Consider the following 15,811-nt stretch of genomic DNA (forward strand, 5'->3'; position numbering starts at 1 on the left):
CACACTTTTTCTCTGGTTGGTTTACAAAATTATTATACTCAGACCTATATTAACCTTTGCGATTACTTGTAATTAATAGTGATGATATTATTCTCAGTTTCAGAATTTGCTATTTTCATTATACGTTTATGCTTTTATGAGCCACTCTTAACTCTTCACAAGATCCTTCTTGTGACTGGGACTATAATGTAACCCAACAATAAGAATGTAAAGTGCTGGTGACGTAAATGGGAAGGAAATCCAAAAAAACATGGATATATATGTATATGTATAACTGATTCATTTTGCTGTACGGTAGAAACTAACACAACATTGTAAAGCAACTGTACTCCAATAAAAATTAATTAAAAAAACAATGAAAAATGCGAATTTAATAAATATAAGAACATAAAAATAATATTATTAATTGGGAAAAAACAACCAGGGCAGTTCTTGTGATACATGAGCCGCCTTTTTTTTTTTAATTTAAAAAAATATTTACTTATTTATTTTTGGCTACGCTGGGTCTTCGTAGTCGCACACGGGATTTTTCTAGTTGTGGCGAGCAGGGGCTGCTCTTCATTGCGGTGCGCAGGCTTCTCATTGTGGTGGCTTCTCTTGTTGCGGAGCATGGGCTCTAGGCGTGCAGGCTTCAGTAGTTGTGGCACACGGGCTCAGTAGTTGCGGCATGCGGGCCCTAGAGCACATGGGCTTCAGTGCTTTAGGTGCGCTGGCTTGAGTAGTTGCAGCACACGTGCTCAGTAGTCGCGACACGCGGGCCCTAGAGTGCACAGGCTTCAGTAGTTGCAGCAAGTGGGCTCAGGAGTTGTGGCACACGGACTTCAGTAGTTGCAGCATGTGGGCTCAGTAGTTGTGGTACATGGGCTTAGCTGCTCTGCGGCTTGTGGGATCTTCCCGGACCAGGGCTCGAACCCGTGTCCCCTGCATTGGCAGGCGGATTCTCAACCACTGCGCCACCAGGGAAGCCCTCTACAGTTCCATCTTGAATTCCACATAAAATTAGAAATGACAATCACATATCATTTTAGCCTACATTTTGAGTATTTTATTTCACTAACTTGATGTCTTTTCCTCCTTTCTCAGCGTTACATCACCTTTTTTTCTCGTTCACATCTTTTCCACACTTTCTCCTCCACTCATTCCTTTGTTCTCCCCTGTCCTGCCTTTGAGATTGCACCAATTTTCTTATGACCTAATAATCAAGCCACTACTATCCTTTCAGGCAGACACCAGATAAGCAAAAATAAAATTCTGGGAGCCAAGTGACCCAGGAGGCTGACTGATCTGAACACTGATAGCATGAAGCTTTTGTATTTCCCATATAAACATGTCTGTAATTCCACATGACTATAATAGAAGATTGACAACTGACTTCAGATTCGAGCTTGACTATGGACCCCACAGCTCATGTGTCATGGGTGCTACAAGCTGTGAGCCATATTTAGGATTGAAATAAAACCCACAAAACTCATGGCATGGAGTGTGGAGCAGGTCAGAGGCTAGCGTAATTTAAATTTTCAAAGGGCTGGCAGCCCTTGCTGCTGGGGAATTTGAGAGTTATAATTGTGATCTCAGGGTGACCACAAATTGCTTGAAGAAAAATGATTAGAGCCTGAAGATATTATTTTAAGAAAGAATATCTATGTTTAGTAGCCTTCAGTACGTGACAGAGGAGGGGCCTTGGCCTCTTAACATGGCACACTGGAAAGGATAAAATCTATTCCTAGAGCTAGGATCAAAGCTGTGTGATCTGAATTGGCCCAAATACATAACATAGTGACCAATTAAGATGTCTGTCTATAATCGATTACAGATGCTCTTTAAGAAAGGGCCAATTCCCCCAAAAGAAGGCACAATTCACAAAAGCCTCTATTTGTCTTATAGGTGGGTCAAGAAATCCACTCTTCAAAATCCATCACCTCATTCCATATTTGTTGGTAATGGCCACACAAAGGATGAAGTCTCCCAGTACTTTTCTATCTCCCTTTGAGAATCCATTTTTAATATCACCTTATACGATGATTTTGATCTTGTCCTATGATACCCTAGGATGAGAACATACATTTAAAACTATGCATGCACCAAAAAAATAAGGGAGTTTCTTGAGGGGTTCTGTACCCTACTCTTTTTCTTTCTTTCTTTTTTTTAATAAGCTCTCTCTCTCTTTTTAATGTTTATTTATTTGGCTGTGCTGGGTCTTAGTTGCGGCACGCAGGATCTTTTTTTAGTTGCAGCATGCAGGATCTTTAGTTGTGGCATGTGGGATCCAGTTCCCTGACCAGGGATTGAACCCGGTCCCCTGCATTGGGAGCACAGAGTCTTAACTGCGAGACAACCAGGGAAGTTCCCCCACTCTTTTTCTGAGAGAGCAAAGTATTTAAAACTAAGTGAGTACAGAATATTAGAGAACCGTGATGCTTTGTAATGCATTTGGTGAGATATTTTCATTAAAAATCAGTTAACGGTTAACTACCAGTTAACAGTGAAAACTATTGTCTTCTTTCAGGATCTCCCCAGCCACACAACAAGTAAGTATCTTATTTTCTGGGAATTAATGAATACAACGTATAGAAGATGGATGACAGGAAACACCAAATCAGGAAGGTACAGGATGAAGATGGAAAAAAGCTAAAAGGAAATCAGCTTGGACAGCTCTGCTGCACAACACACTTAAAACAATCATTACACATGTTGACAGCCCCATGTGTTTGCTGCTGAACTGACTACTGATGTCTTGGCACCTCCTTGCTTGAAGCTGTAATTCTGAAAACTGTAGTTTCTTCAGTGCTGTCTAGAAATTCCACCTTATTTGATTTCTCATTCAAACGTGATGTAAAGAACACACACAAGCTCCAGTGTAGAGGGTGTGTGGGGAAGTAAAGCAACTGCATATTATGAAAGGAAGAGAAGATGATCTTACCAAAAAAATCCCACTGGCTACACAGCTTCATTTCTTTTAATTTAATGAGGCAAACATGTGGTACTACATCCAGGGTTTCTTAGAAAATGATGTTTTAAATACAGGCATACCTCATTTTATTGCCCTTCACAGATTTTTTTTTTAAATTACAAATTGAAGGTTTATGGCAGCCCTGCATCTAGCAAGTCGATCAGTGCCACTTTTCCAACAGCATTTGCTCACTTCGTGTCTCTGTGTCACATTTCAGTAATTCTCACAATATTTCGAACCTTCTCATTTTTTTAACATCCGTATTGGAGTATAATCGCTTTACAATGGTTTGTTAGTTTCTGCTGTATAACAAAATGAATCAGTTATACATATACATACATCCCCATATCCCCTCCCTCTTGCATCTCCCTCCCACCCTCCCTAACCCACCCCTCTAGGTGGACACAAAGCACTGAGTTGATCTCCCTGTGCTATGCAGCTGCTTCCCACTAGCTATCTATTTTACATTTGGTAGTGTATATATGTCCATGCCACTCTCTCACTTCGTCCCAGCTTACCCTTCCCCCGCCCCGTGTTCTCAAGTCCATTCTCTACGTCTGTGTCTTTATTCCTGCCCTGTCCCTAGGTTCATCAGAACCATTTTTTTTTTTAGATTCCATACATATGCATTAGCATATGGTATTTGTTTTTCTCTTTCTGACTCACTTCACTCTGTATGACAGACTCTAGGTCCATCCACCTCACTACAAATAACTCAATTTCGTTTCTTTTTATGGCTGAGCAATATTCCATTGTATATATGTGCCACATCTTCTTCATCCATTCATCTGTTGATGGGCACTTGGGTTGCTCCCATGTCCTGGATATTGTAAATAGTGCTGCAGTGAACATTGTGGTACATGACTCTTTTTGAATTATGGTTTTCTCATCGTTCTCAGTGGTGAAAAACTGAAACCACTTCCTCTAAGATCAGGAATAAGACAAGGCTGCCCACTCTCACCACTATTATTCAATATAGTTTTGGAAGTTTTAGTCATGGCAATCAGAGAAGAAAAAGAAATAAAAGGAATCCAAACTGGAGAAGAAGAAGTAAGACTGTCACTGTCTGCAGATGACCTTCTCATTATTATTATTTGTGTTATGGTGATCCGTGATCAGTGATCTTTGATGTTACTACTGCAAAAAGATTATGACTCGCTGAAGGCTCAGATGATGGTTAGCATTTTTTAGCAATAGAAGTGTTTTTAAATTAAGGTATGTACATTCTTTTTACATATAATTTTACTGCACACTTAGCAGACTATAGTATTATGTGAACATAACTTGTATAGCGCTGGGATACCAAAAGTTCATGTAATTTACTTTATTGCAATATTCGCTTTATTTGTGGTGATCTGGAACCAAACCTGCAGTATCTCTGGGGTATGCCTGTATTCAGGCAAAACACTCAGATTTTAGGTCATCCAGAAAGGGTATTTGTAAGAATGAAAATATCCAGTGCTTCAGTGAGGCAAGGTCTTTCACTCATTAGTTGGTGGGACCATACACTGGCACAATCTTTCTGGAAGCCATTTGACAACAGGTATAGAAAATCTTAAAAGTACGCATCTTTTAACCCAACAATTTTGTGTCTGTGAGTTTATTCCAAGAATATAATCGAGGATGTTTACAAATACTTAATAGTAGTAATAGCAGTAGCAGTAGTAATAACAACAGGTATCATTATTGGACTTGGTGTCAGGCACTACTCTAAGTAAACAGAGATGTGCCCTGCAATGGGACCTGTAAGAATGTATCACTGGAAATACCCAAACATCCAGTAATAGCAGACAGATTGAGGAAACTCTAGTAAATCATATTAAGGACTAAGTCAGTTATTATAAATACGTACATTAAGTGTTTACACATGTAAAATTATAATGAAAAGTATTATACAATGGTATGTTATGATTTAAATTTATGTATAATATAAAAGAAAATTACATTTTAAAACTATAAAAGGATTTCTATTTTTTCACGATTCTACATGAACTTGTATTGCTATTACTTATGTACTTATAAAACCAATACAATTCTTTGAAATCTAGAGGGTTATTTCTTTAAAAAAGATATTTCTAGCAATTTCAAAAATCCTCTAAAATGTCAAGCATATGACCAAGTATATGAAGAGAAGCACTACACGGATTATCCATAATTCTTGATACCAAGTGGTTAATGGTTTAGATGGTGACAGCGGAGAACTAGAAATTTTTTTACGAATCAGAAAGCAACATAGTTTGTATCTCCTCTGCAATCTTTGTGGTTATACAGTTTATTCCTTTAAGAACAATTAATTTTAGAGGTTCTGGTTTTAGGCAACGTCACTGATTCTTCTAACTTGACACTGAATCTCTACTAAGGCACAGAACAGGTACTGAAAGCCACGTTCTCACATGTTAAAACCTATTAAGATGTACTATAATAAACACAGTACAATTCTGGCATAGGAACTGACCATGGAACAAAATAGTGAGTCCTGAAATAGATTCAAGCATATATGGGCATTTAATATTAATCAAAGGTGGAATTTCAATTTAAATTGGAAAAAAGAGAGGAATTTTTTAAATAAATGGAATTGAATACCTGGAACAAAATAGAGTTGGACCCTTACATCACACCATGTACAAAACGAAATCCCAGATCTGTAATTTTTTTCTGGAAGAAACTCAAAAACTATAAAGAAAAGGACATATTTCATTACATTCAGTGAAAAAATTTCACATCAAAGAGTATACCATGAACAGAATCAAACGACAAATGACAGCTTGGGAAAAATAGCTGCAACACATAAAGATAATAGCTCCCAGAAATTCCTAAGAAAAAGGCAAACAATCCCAGAAAAATGGGCCACTGATAAAAATGAGTAACAGAGGAAGCAATCCAATAAACACACCCTTGCTAGTAGTCATGAAAATAAAAAATGAAATAGTAGAAACGAGGTAGCATTTCTCACTGATAAGAATGGAAAAAATTCACACTTGGTGTGTTACCTCTGGATGGTGGGATTTTAGGTGGTTTCCCATGGATTTCCTTATACTTTTCATTATGGTTTGAATCCGTTTTTACAATGAGCGCACTTTAATTATATAATAAAAAAGACAAAGCTAATTTTTATTTAAAAAGGAAATTTAAAAAGTCAATTGTTGGGGAGTCTTGTTTAAATTAGCATCTCCTGATGCTGCCTCTACAGCGTCACACTACATTCCCATAAGGAAACAGAAAAATTGAAAACACGTCACATGGAAAGTTAGGTGACTGATGACCTCTTCCCAGAAACTGAAATTCTCACTAATTTTATGGCCTGTGGAGTTGGTTCGAAGAACATAATGAGTAGATCACGTATATCGTGCTCTAGGATGGTCTGCCTGAGAATTTAAAGGGAGGTCATACCCTACTCACTGCCTTATGGTTAAGAAACGCAAGATCTACACCACAGAGAAGACTGGACAGCTTTCCCTCCAGGGTGCAGGTGATAGTTTTTGAAGCAGCCATCCCTTGTCTTTTAGAATCTCTCTTTTCTAGGTGGAAATTGTAATTTCTCACCAGAAAGCAAGCAGAGGTGCTGTAGAGAGGACTGAGAAAGGACGGGTCCTAGTAGGCGTGTATATCTGGAATTCAACCTTTTCTGTAAGAGCTGGGCCCTGGGGTGGGGAGGGACAGGGTGGGCCCCATCTTTGGCTGACAGAGCTGCAATAGGTGAAAGTTTGTGGGACACTGACAACTGTGAAAGAAGTAAACAAAATGCCGATGTAGATTTAAGAAGAGGATTCTACCAGCCAGCGAGTGGAAAGAAAGTGAGTTCACGGTAGGGTGACTATTGTATCATTTGTTACCCATGCTGGGACACTTTGAGAGTGAAAGGTTTCCTACTAATATTTACAACAGACCACAGTCAGAAACCAGGACTGTCCCAACCAAACTGAGAGGCCAAGCCCTGAGTCTGGTCAATGTCTTGGATAGGTATGAAGAAGAAAGACAAAGTATCAGATCTGCAACAACAAAAACTCCCACTGGTAAGTAGGGAAGATCAAAAGTAAGGATTTGAATATACAGTAGAACAGATGCATGAAAATAACTCACTCCAGCAGACAAAAAACAGAGATTCCCCTTGCAAATTTACAAGCTGTCTTGAGAAAGAAAACGGAACGGAGTAAAAGCAGTATTAAAAAAAAACAATTAATAGAAGGAAATTGTTCTAAGATGAAACAGAATTTAGTATTCCACTCCAAAAGTTTTCCTGAGTTCTAGGAAAAATAAACGAACGAGACCAACACTCAGAAACATCTTGGCAATTGGAAGGGAACTTTTATAATCTGCACATGATATAATCTTTTACCCAGAAAAACTAATAGAATCAACAAATGTGAATCAAGAAACGTTTCATTCTGGATACAGTTAAACCAACATAAGCCAATATTACTTCTCTATACCGACATTGACACATAGAAAATATAATAAAAACACAATAATAAAAGCACAGCAGCTACAAAAACAATAAAATATCTAGGAATTAACTATGAGTTCATAAGACCTAAGTCTAAAAGTCAATAAAATGATTTAAATAAGCTTATTCAATACTCTTAAGATGATTTCATATTATAAAAAGTTAATCCTTTAAAATTAACCTATATATTCAATGCAATCCTAATAAAAAGTATTGTCGAATTTAAAGAACTCAATAAACACAGATTAAAATTTATATTACAGAATAAAGGTCTATGTATAGAATAATCAACCTCAATAAAGAAGAGTAGAGAAGATGGACTTATCCTACCACATACTAAAACATACTACAATAAAAGCTACGTGGCAGTAGTATGAAAAGAGGCAGATACAGAAATGGAACAGAATAGAGCACTCGGAAACAGAATACATATATATGTATATGCATATATATATATAAACTTCATACATAATAAAAGTGGCACCACAAATCAATAGGGAAACAACAGATTATTTAGTATTTAGATGGTATTGAGAAAACTTGCTCACCATATAGAAGAAAGTGAAACTGGATTCCTAGAGAGAACCACATACATAGATGGATTCTGAATGGATTAAAGACCTAAATGTGAAAGGTAAAACTATATAGTTCATAGAAGAAAACATAGGATAGTACCTTTGTGACCTAGATACAAGGAAAGCCCTCTTAAATAAAATTCCAAGGCACAAAATATAAGGCCAAAAAAAAAAAAAGAATCAAAGAATTTGATTATGTCAAAATTAAGGATTCTCTTCAACAAAGCACATTAGAAAGTTCATTAGAATGCCGACAGAACAGGAGAATATATGTATGCTATCTAAAGTGAATAGAGATTAATGTCTAAAATAGTCAAGGAATTTCTGCTAATCAACAAGAAAATGATACCAATTACAGTAGAAAAATGGATAAAAGATATGAACAGGCAGTTTATAGGAAACCCCAAAAAGCAACAAGCATTTAATGAGATGCTCAAATTCAATGGTAATCAGAGAAATAGGAAGTAGAGCACCAATGAGATATCATTACACTTACTAGTCCGGCAAAATTTAGGTACCTGGATGATACTGCTAAGGATGTGGGCACATAGTAACCTCTACGTACAAACTGGTGATGTGCAAACCGGCAGACATTCTGGAGAGGAGCCTGGCACTACTTACGCCAATTAGGTCTACGTATACCCAATGACCCAGCCACCTTTCCCCTGATGGATATCCCAAGGACATTCTCCTAGAGGAACACGATTTCTTTTTATATGCATATATAATTTTTTTACATTAAAATGGTTCAATCAGAAGGTATGGAAATGGGTAAGAGGGATAAAAAGAAATACCTGAGTGACTGAATGAAATGAGAAGGGGCCCTGCACAGATCAGTGATGACAGGTACCATGGTCTTACGAGGACCGCTGAGTCAGCACCGCACATCTTGGCAAGTGCTGGCGGTGGGTCGTGATGGGTGAGGGAGGTGGTCTCACACAGGCTGGCCAAGCTTGTAAATTATAAGATAGAAAAAGTCCTTTATGCAGTTAAGCTGAGGGAAACAACTCAGTTAACTGCAAGAGACAAAAACCAGACTGCTTCAGACATCTCTCTGTTTCTAAATACCAGAAGACAAAATAGCTTCAGAGTTTTGAGGATAAAATAATTTTGAGTTCACGCAGCCCAGTGAGTTTTCCATGTGTCGAGGCAACAGAAAACACTCTTAAGATATGCATAGATGCAAAAAAATATACCATCGTGAACATTTCTTGAATCAAAGAAAACATTCAACTCATCTTTAAGAACATAAAAGTAAGGCCTTATCCTTGTATGTAAAATATTAAATTACCTTTTGTAGAAAGAGGACAATCCTTACGAGCATCTGGGCACGGAGCTCTTCCAAGGTAAACAATGTTTGGGGTGTTCGAATGAAAATTTTGGTCTTCCCATAAGCTACATCATCCTGAAAGCCACAATGTTTAATCAGTTTCTTGACAGCTTCTTTGTCTGAAGGGAGGTCATGGTTGGGCCAGGTGAATTCAGAGATCATTTTGTACCTGGATGAAAAAAAGAACAGGGCACGGGTTAAGGGAGAAAAACCATGTGGTATCAATAGATGCAGAAAAGCTATCCAATAAAATTCAAGATGCTTCATAGAAAGAAAGAAAAAAAAACTTCTTAGCAAACTAGAATAGGGATGAATTTCATCAGCCTGATAAGAGTCATAGAAAAAGCCTTCAATAAAATACAACACTCCTTCAATAAAATACAACACTCACTAAACAAGGATTAGAAGGGTATTCCTTAATCTAATAAAAGCTATTTGCCAAAAACTTGCAGCAAATATTATTTGTAATGTGGCAACCTTGGAAGCATTGTCTTTACAAACAGAAACAAGAAAAGGATGCCTCTCTCATGGGTTTTTGAACGGATAAATGACTGGGGAAGGAACAAAACGTCACTTATGAACAATATGACTCGCTTCAAAGGACATCAAGCAGATCTTCAGATAAAGTATCATCGCTAAAAGAAAACTAGGCACAGTTCTGCACATAAGGTCAATACACAGATCATTTGCAATTTTACATACAAGCAGCCAGCAGTTCCTCAGTACGTGGCCCTAGGTTAGTGTGAGGGTGACCGTGAGTAAGACAGTAGTCACACCAGCTTCTTCGTGAGGGTGACCGTAAGACAGTAGTCACAGAGTCTCAGCCTTCTGTAGCCTAATCTCACGAGCGACATCCCATCACTTTTGACACATTCCATTTTGCTAGAAGCAATTCACTAGGGCCAGCCCACACTCACGGGAAGGGGATTACACAGGCATGAATACCAGTAGGTGGGGATCACTGGGACCAGCTTAGAAGGCTGCCTACTGCAGTACTTCTCCTCCACCCTTGGTGCAAAGTTGTTTAATACACGTAGTCAAATTTAGTAACGTTTTTCACATACTGCATCTGAATCTTAAGACACAGTGAGAAAGGCTTTCCTCACGTTCAGGTTACAGAGTAATTCACCTACGGGTTCTTCTAGTACTTACATGTTTTCACATTGTACATTTAGATCTCTGGTCCATTTGGAGTTTATTTTGATACGGATCCAACTTTTGACAAAAGGCTATTTCCGATATTATTTACTAAAACGTCTGTCCTCCTCCCTCTGATTTAATATGCCATTTTATCATATGCTAAACTTTCATATGTACTTCCGTTCATTTCTGGGCTTTCTGGTCTGTTTCATTGCTTTGTCTGTCCCTCAGCCCCATCAAATGTCTAATTGCAAATGTCTAATTATAGATGTTATAAGTATATTTTAATATCTGGTGGTCCTTTCTCCTTCTTTTCCTTTTTAAAGGTATTTCTAGATATTCCTATGTGTTCATTTTTCTATATGAACTTTAGAGTCAATTTGCATAGTTCCAGGGAAAAACAATCACAAAACAAAAGAATCCTTTCTGGTATTTTTATTGGGTTCCCATGTTACATTCAGTAAATTTACTTTGATGCTGAGTTGTCCTATCCAAGAACAAGGGATATCATTCCATTAGTTCAAGTCTACTTTCATGCCTTTCAGGAGTCTTCATGTTCTCCTCCTAGGGCTTTACACACTTCTGGTTAAGATGCTATGTATCTAAGGGGCATCTGATCCCTTCTTCTTGATGTCTCTCTCTTTTCCTGATTTCCATCTTCGCTTCCACAACAGCACACTCTCCCTAGCTTCCTTCTGTCTCTCTGGATATCTCTTCTCAATCTCATTTTCTGGCAACTCCTCATTCCTGGACGCCCAAAATGCTGGAGTGTCCCAGAGCTCATATCAGGCCCCCTTCTCTCTATGTACAACCTCCCACGTCGCTTCATCTATTCCATCCACTTTATTTTTCAACTCATGCATTTACTCTCCCACGCCCAGTTCTCAGTTCTGAGCTTCAGACTCACATATCCAATGCCTATATAGACCTAAAGGTATCTTAAATTCCTCTTTCAGTCCTTCCTACCTCAATGTCCTCAGTTTCCTGGGAGTCATATTTGATCCCTTCTCTTCTCTATCATTCCTTCTAATCCATCATCAGGTCTATTGACTCCACCTCCAAAATATATTTAAAATTCAACTATTCTCATCTTTACTGCTACAATCCTAATATACGCCACCATCAAGTTTACTACAGTAGACTCCTAACCTGTTTTCCATTTCCTCTTCAACCCATTCTGCATATTTAGCAGCCAGAGTAGTATTCTAAAGAGCCTCACATCATCTTTATCTTTTACTTTCTCCTGCTTTCATTGTTCTACTCCAGTCGCCTTGGCCTTCTTTAGGGTCCTGTAATGCGGTTGCCTCTTTCTTGCTTTGGAGACTTTGCATATGCTGTTCCCATTGCCTGGAATGCTTTTTAATCTACTCTTTGAAAGGCTGAGACTCCTCATAGTCTGTTTTTGATTCTCCTTCATCAACCATCAACCCTCACCCCCATTATTCCTCTCTAGGGCAGCCAGATGGGTTTCTTTTCCTCACACCATTCATCGCAGTTTGTAATCATATCGATTTGTGTGTTTGTCTGTTGAATGTCAGTCTATGGGTACCACGAAGGCAGGGATTTTGTTTTGTTCCCCGCTATACGCCATGTGCCTATCGTGTTGTCCACCATACAATGAGGAACGAGATAGCTACTGAATGAATGAATGGAAGAAAATACATTTAAAAGTCTAGTCACTTGCCAGATAGAGACAGAAACAGAAACCAAAGAGTTCTAATATGAAGAGAAAGGTAATATTAAGCGACGTCACGTGAAAAAAGGAAATAAAATCTAAAAACTTCCAAATTCATTATAGAACTATCGATAGAATAAGAGTCAACAGGGAGTAATGGCATTTGTTTAAAGTTTTAGGCGTGTTGCAGAAACTAGAAGCAATCCTACTGCCACACTGCTCAGCTAACACATCAGGGTAACGGTGCCCTTCCTTTCTTCCTGACGGTCAAGGGCATGCCCCAAGTTCTTCAGCAAACCAGCATCCTGAACTTGTAAATTAAAAAGCTAAATTCAACTGCTTTCTGACAACCAGTTTTACCTCCCTGAAAGACTTTAGCAGCTTTTAAGGTTATCAGTACCTTTAAAATCCTTCTCTCTCTTTTTCAATAAAAGAATGAAAATGAAAGTGACAAGTAGAAATTTAGGTTCAAAGCTAGCTTACAAAAAATCTGCAGAATCTAAAAGCACAAACTCATTGCAGAAAATATTACTTTTTCTCCCACCAGTACTGAAAACATTCATCCAATGTCCTACACACCTTCCATCCTACCCCATGTCCCACTGTTAATTACTTCAATCAGTATGACATTAAAATAAAATGTCAGTTTTTCAATGTGAACAAACTCATTTTATGTAAAGTGGCAGATAAACACAGCCTGCAGAGGAGGGATAGACCATCTTCCCAGATGCACATCCCACCATCTCATCCAGCACGCTTCCTAGATGACTCTAGTAGAGAGGACCTAATCTCGACTTAGATAGTCATCAACTGGAGAGACTTCAGTCTTTCCACAATTCTGCCTTTTAAAGGGCAAGTTTGACACTTTTATTGTGATTATTAATATGTTTCCATTTTCTCAACTTCTCATTTAATGTTTTCTATTAATTGTGCTTTCTCTTTGTTGCTTTTTACCCTGTTTTCTCTTAGGCAGACTGAGTTTTCTTTATGCCATTTTACTCCTTCCTCTGATAAAGCCGCACATTCAGTTGTGAGGCGGTGCACTGTTAAAGACGATAGGTTCAGGAGCCAACTGCCTGAGTTCAGACACGGCTACACCACTACTTGCCTCCGGGACCTGAGGCAAGTTCCTTCACCTTCGTGTGTCTCGGTTTCCTCATCTGTATAAAATGGCGGCAACACACTCTCCTCATCTGGTTGTCGGCTTTCCGGACAGACTACATGCAGACTGTTTAAAACAGTGTCGGGTACATATGGTGTGAGCACTTGACACTGTCAGCACTATTATCATTATCATTCTGAAAAATTAAATATGTAAAGATACATACTTTTTCCTGTCTAGTTAATTAACATCTATATTCTTCCCATAAGGAGTACAAAAGTCTTTACTTCTCTATATTTCTCACTACTATTTTAATTTTTGTTGCAAATGATTACTACAGACTTCTTTTTCCTCCTTACAGTCAATACTTGTTCAGATTTCACAAAAAGTTTTACCTACTTATTTGTTCAATGTTGCTTTTTTGCATTCCATATTTTCCTCCTGCATTTATTCTCCCTTTTGCTAAAGTATACCCTCTAGAGATTTTTCAGAGGGTCTAAGACCCTCTCAGAATAGTAAACTTTCTGAGCCTATATATGTCAGAAAACGTTTTTATTTTGCCCACACTCTTGAATGATAACTTGGCATGGAATAAAATTCTAAGCATAAACTTCATTCCCCTTCACCGTGAAGATACTGCTCCTTTGTCTGTTTACACTGACTGTTGCTAATGAGAAGTCTGATGTCAGTATGAGTCTCATTTCCTCATAGGTAGTTTGCCTTTCTTTCTTCTTGGGAGCTCTAAGCATTTTTATTTATGTCTAACATTCTGAAAGTGAACATAATGTACTTAAGTTTCATTTAAAAACCTCATATGTTTTACACTCAGTGTATTCTTTCATTCTGACCCCTAGACTCCTCTTTCCTTCTGGAGTTCCAGTTAGATGGCTTCTGGCTCTCCTGGATCAACCTCATACGCGGCTTGACCTTTCTTTAGTACTTCCCATCTCTTTTTCTTTGTGATGAGGTCTGGAAGAAGTCTTCAGCTTGATCTTCTAGCTCACTAAGTTGTTTAAAGGAAGTTTAGTTAAGAAAAAAATTTTTCTAATTGTGGTAAACTTTATGTATAGTAAAATGCACACATTTAAGTACACGAATCAGTAAGTTTGAAAAGTGTGTACACCCATGGAACTGACATGCCGATCAAGATACAGATCATCTCCATAATCTCAAAGAGTTCCCCCATTGCCCTTCCCCCTTTCCAGTCAATCCCCAACCCAGAGCACTGCTCTGATTTCCATCTGTTCTTAAACTTCGTGTAAATGGCAGCATCAAGAAATTACTCTTTGGCGACTCCTTTTCAGCATAATGTTTTAGTCATCCATGTTGTTGCTGTATTAGTCATTCATTCTCTTTAATGCTGATTAGTAACCATTGTATGATGACACTACAAATTGCCGACTCCTTCTACTGATGGACAATTCACTCTTTCATTGTGCTTGATCTGGTTTTCATTTTCTAAATCTCTAATTAGTTCTTTTTAATAACTATCTGTTCTTGTTTCTAACTTTGTACTCCTATTTTAGGACCATAATTCTCTCCTTTATCTCTTGGAGAATATGAAATAGGTTTATTCTAATGTCTTTCACTCCTTGCTCTGGTCCCTTGGGGGTGAGGTTTTTTATTTGTTGAGCTTATTGTCTCCTTTTCATTGGTCTGGCCTTTCTCAGATGTTTGACTGTTATCCCGTCTCCTTTCCCAGAGTCCTTCTACGTATGTGTACATTTTGGCACTTGTTGGCCTCTTGTTAGGTGGCTACTTTTGCTTCCTGAGTCTTGGCCAATATACCTATGACGTCTCCGTTACAGTTGCTGAGGTGGTTACTTGCACTGGCCATTAACCTCCTGGTGCGGCAGCTGGGTGAACTCCAGCACAGTAGCTGAGATGCTTCCTGAATGGCAGCTCAAACCTCACAAGGCAGTCTTTCCTTAAAACTGTGACCTTGGCTTACTTCTGGGCCTTCATGTCTGCTTCGTGTTGTATTTAGGAGTGATTCACACCTTTAAGGCTCACTGAGAATCGCCCTTCTGATTCCATAGTGCGGCTATGCATTAACGTGGCTTTAAATACACGTATTTTATATTATTGGGGGATGTTCTGGAGTGGGAATGGGAGATTTAAGCTTGTACTCCTAAGACCATCATATTTGAAATGCATAGGTTCTTTTTAATCTTTTCTATTTTTACATGAGCATTAGAAAACAGAATTCAATCCTCATAGCATGTCTTTCATGCCAAAAAACACACCAAACATCTTGAGTTGAAAGTAAAATAGGTGCATAAAGAGATTAAGAGTGAGGATATGCACTTGAAAAGTCCTTGTCCCCTCCAGATCGAGCTTGCTTATTCTCTTATTTCAACTTCTTTCCATGGCTTCTATTATCATGGTGTCATGATCATATATTTTTAGTTAGATAAATATATATTTTAGGTAAATATACTTTTAGTTCAGCCCCATCCTATAGTTACCCATTCCTACCCTGCTCATTCTAATACTTAACTTCTGCTGATCTTATATACGTGACAACACAAAAATCAATACTACAATTGAGTAATTGCTAGAATTCTGAGTAATGACAAGGGACTAACAATCTTC

At 38.1% G+C, this 15,811-nt stretch overlaps 1 protein-coding gene across 1 annotated transcript in view; it reads right to left on the reverse strand.

Annotated features, from left to right (window-relative positions):
* The window catches only part of MYO1D (myosin ID), a 348,470-nt gene that overhangs the window by 183,501 nt on the left and 149,158 nt on the right, over window positions 1–15,811 (reverse strand). Inside the window, exon 16 of the mRNA XM_082678981.1 lies at window positions 9,261–9,468. Coding sequence (XP_082535107.1) covers window positions 9,261–9,468 — 208 coding nt within the window. The remainder of the gene's footprint in view (window positions 1–9,260; window positions 9,469–15,811) is intronic.

Source organism: Grampus griseus (genome assembly GCF_964374135.1).
Source record: "Grampus griseus genome assembly, chromosome: 20".
NCBI lineage: Eukaryota > Metazoa > Chordata > Mammalia > Artiodactyla > Delphinidae > Grampus > Grampus griseus.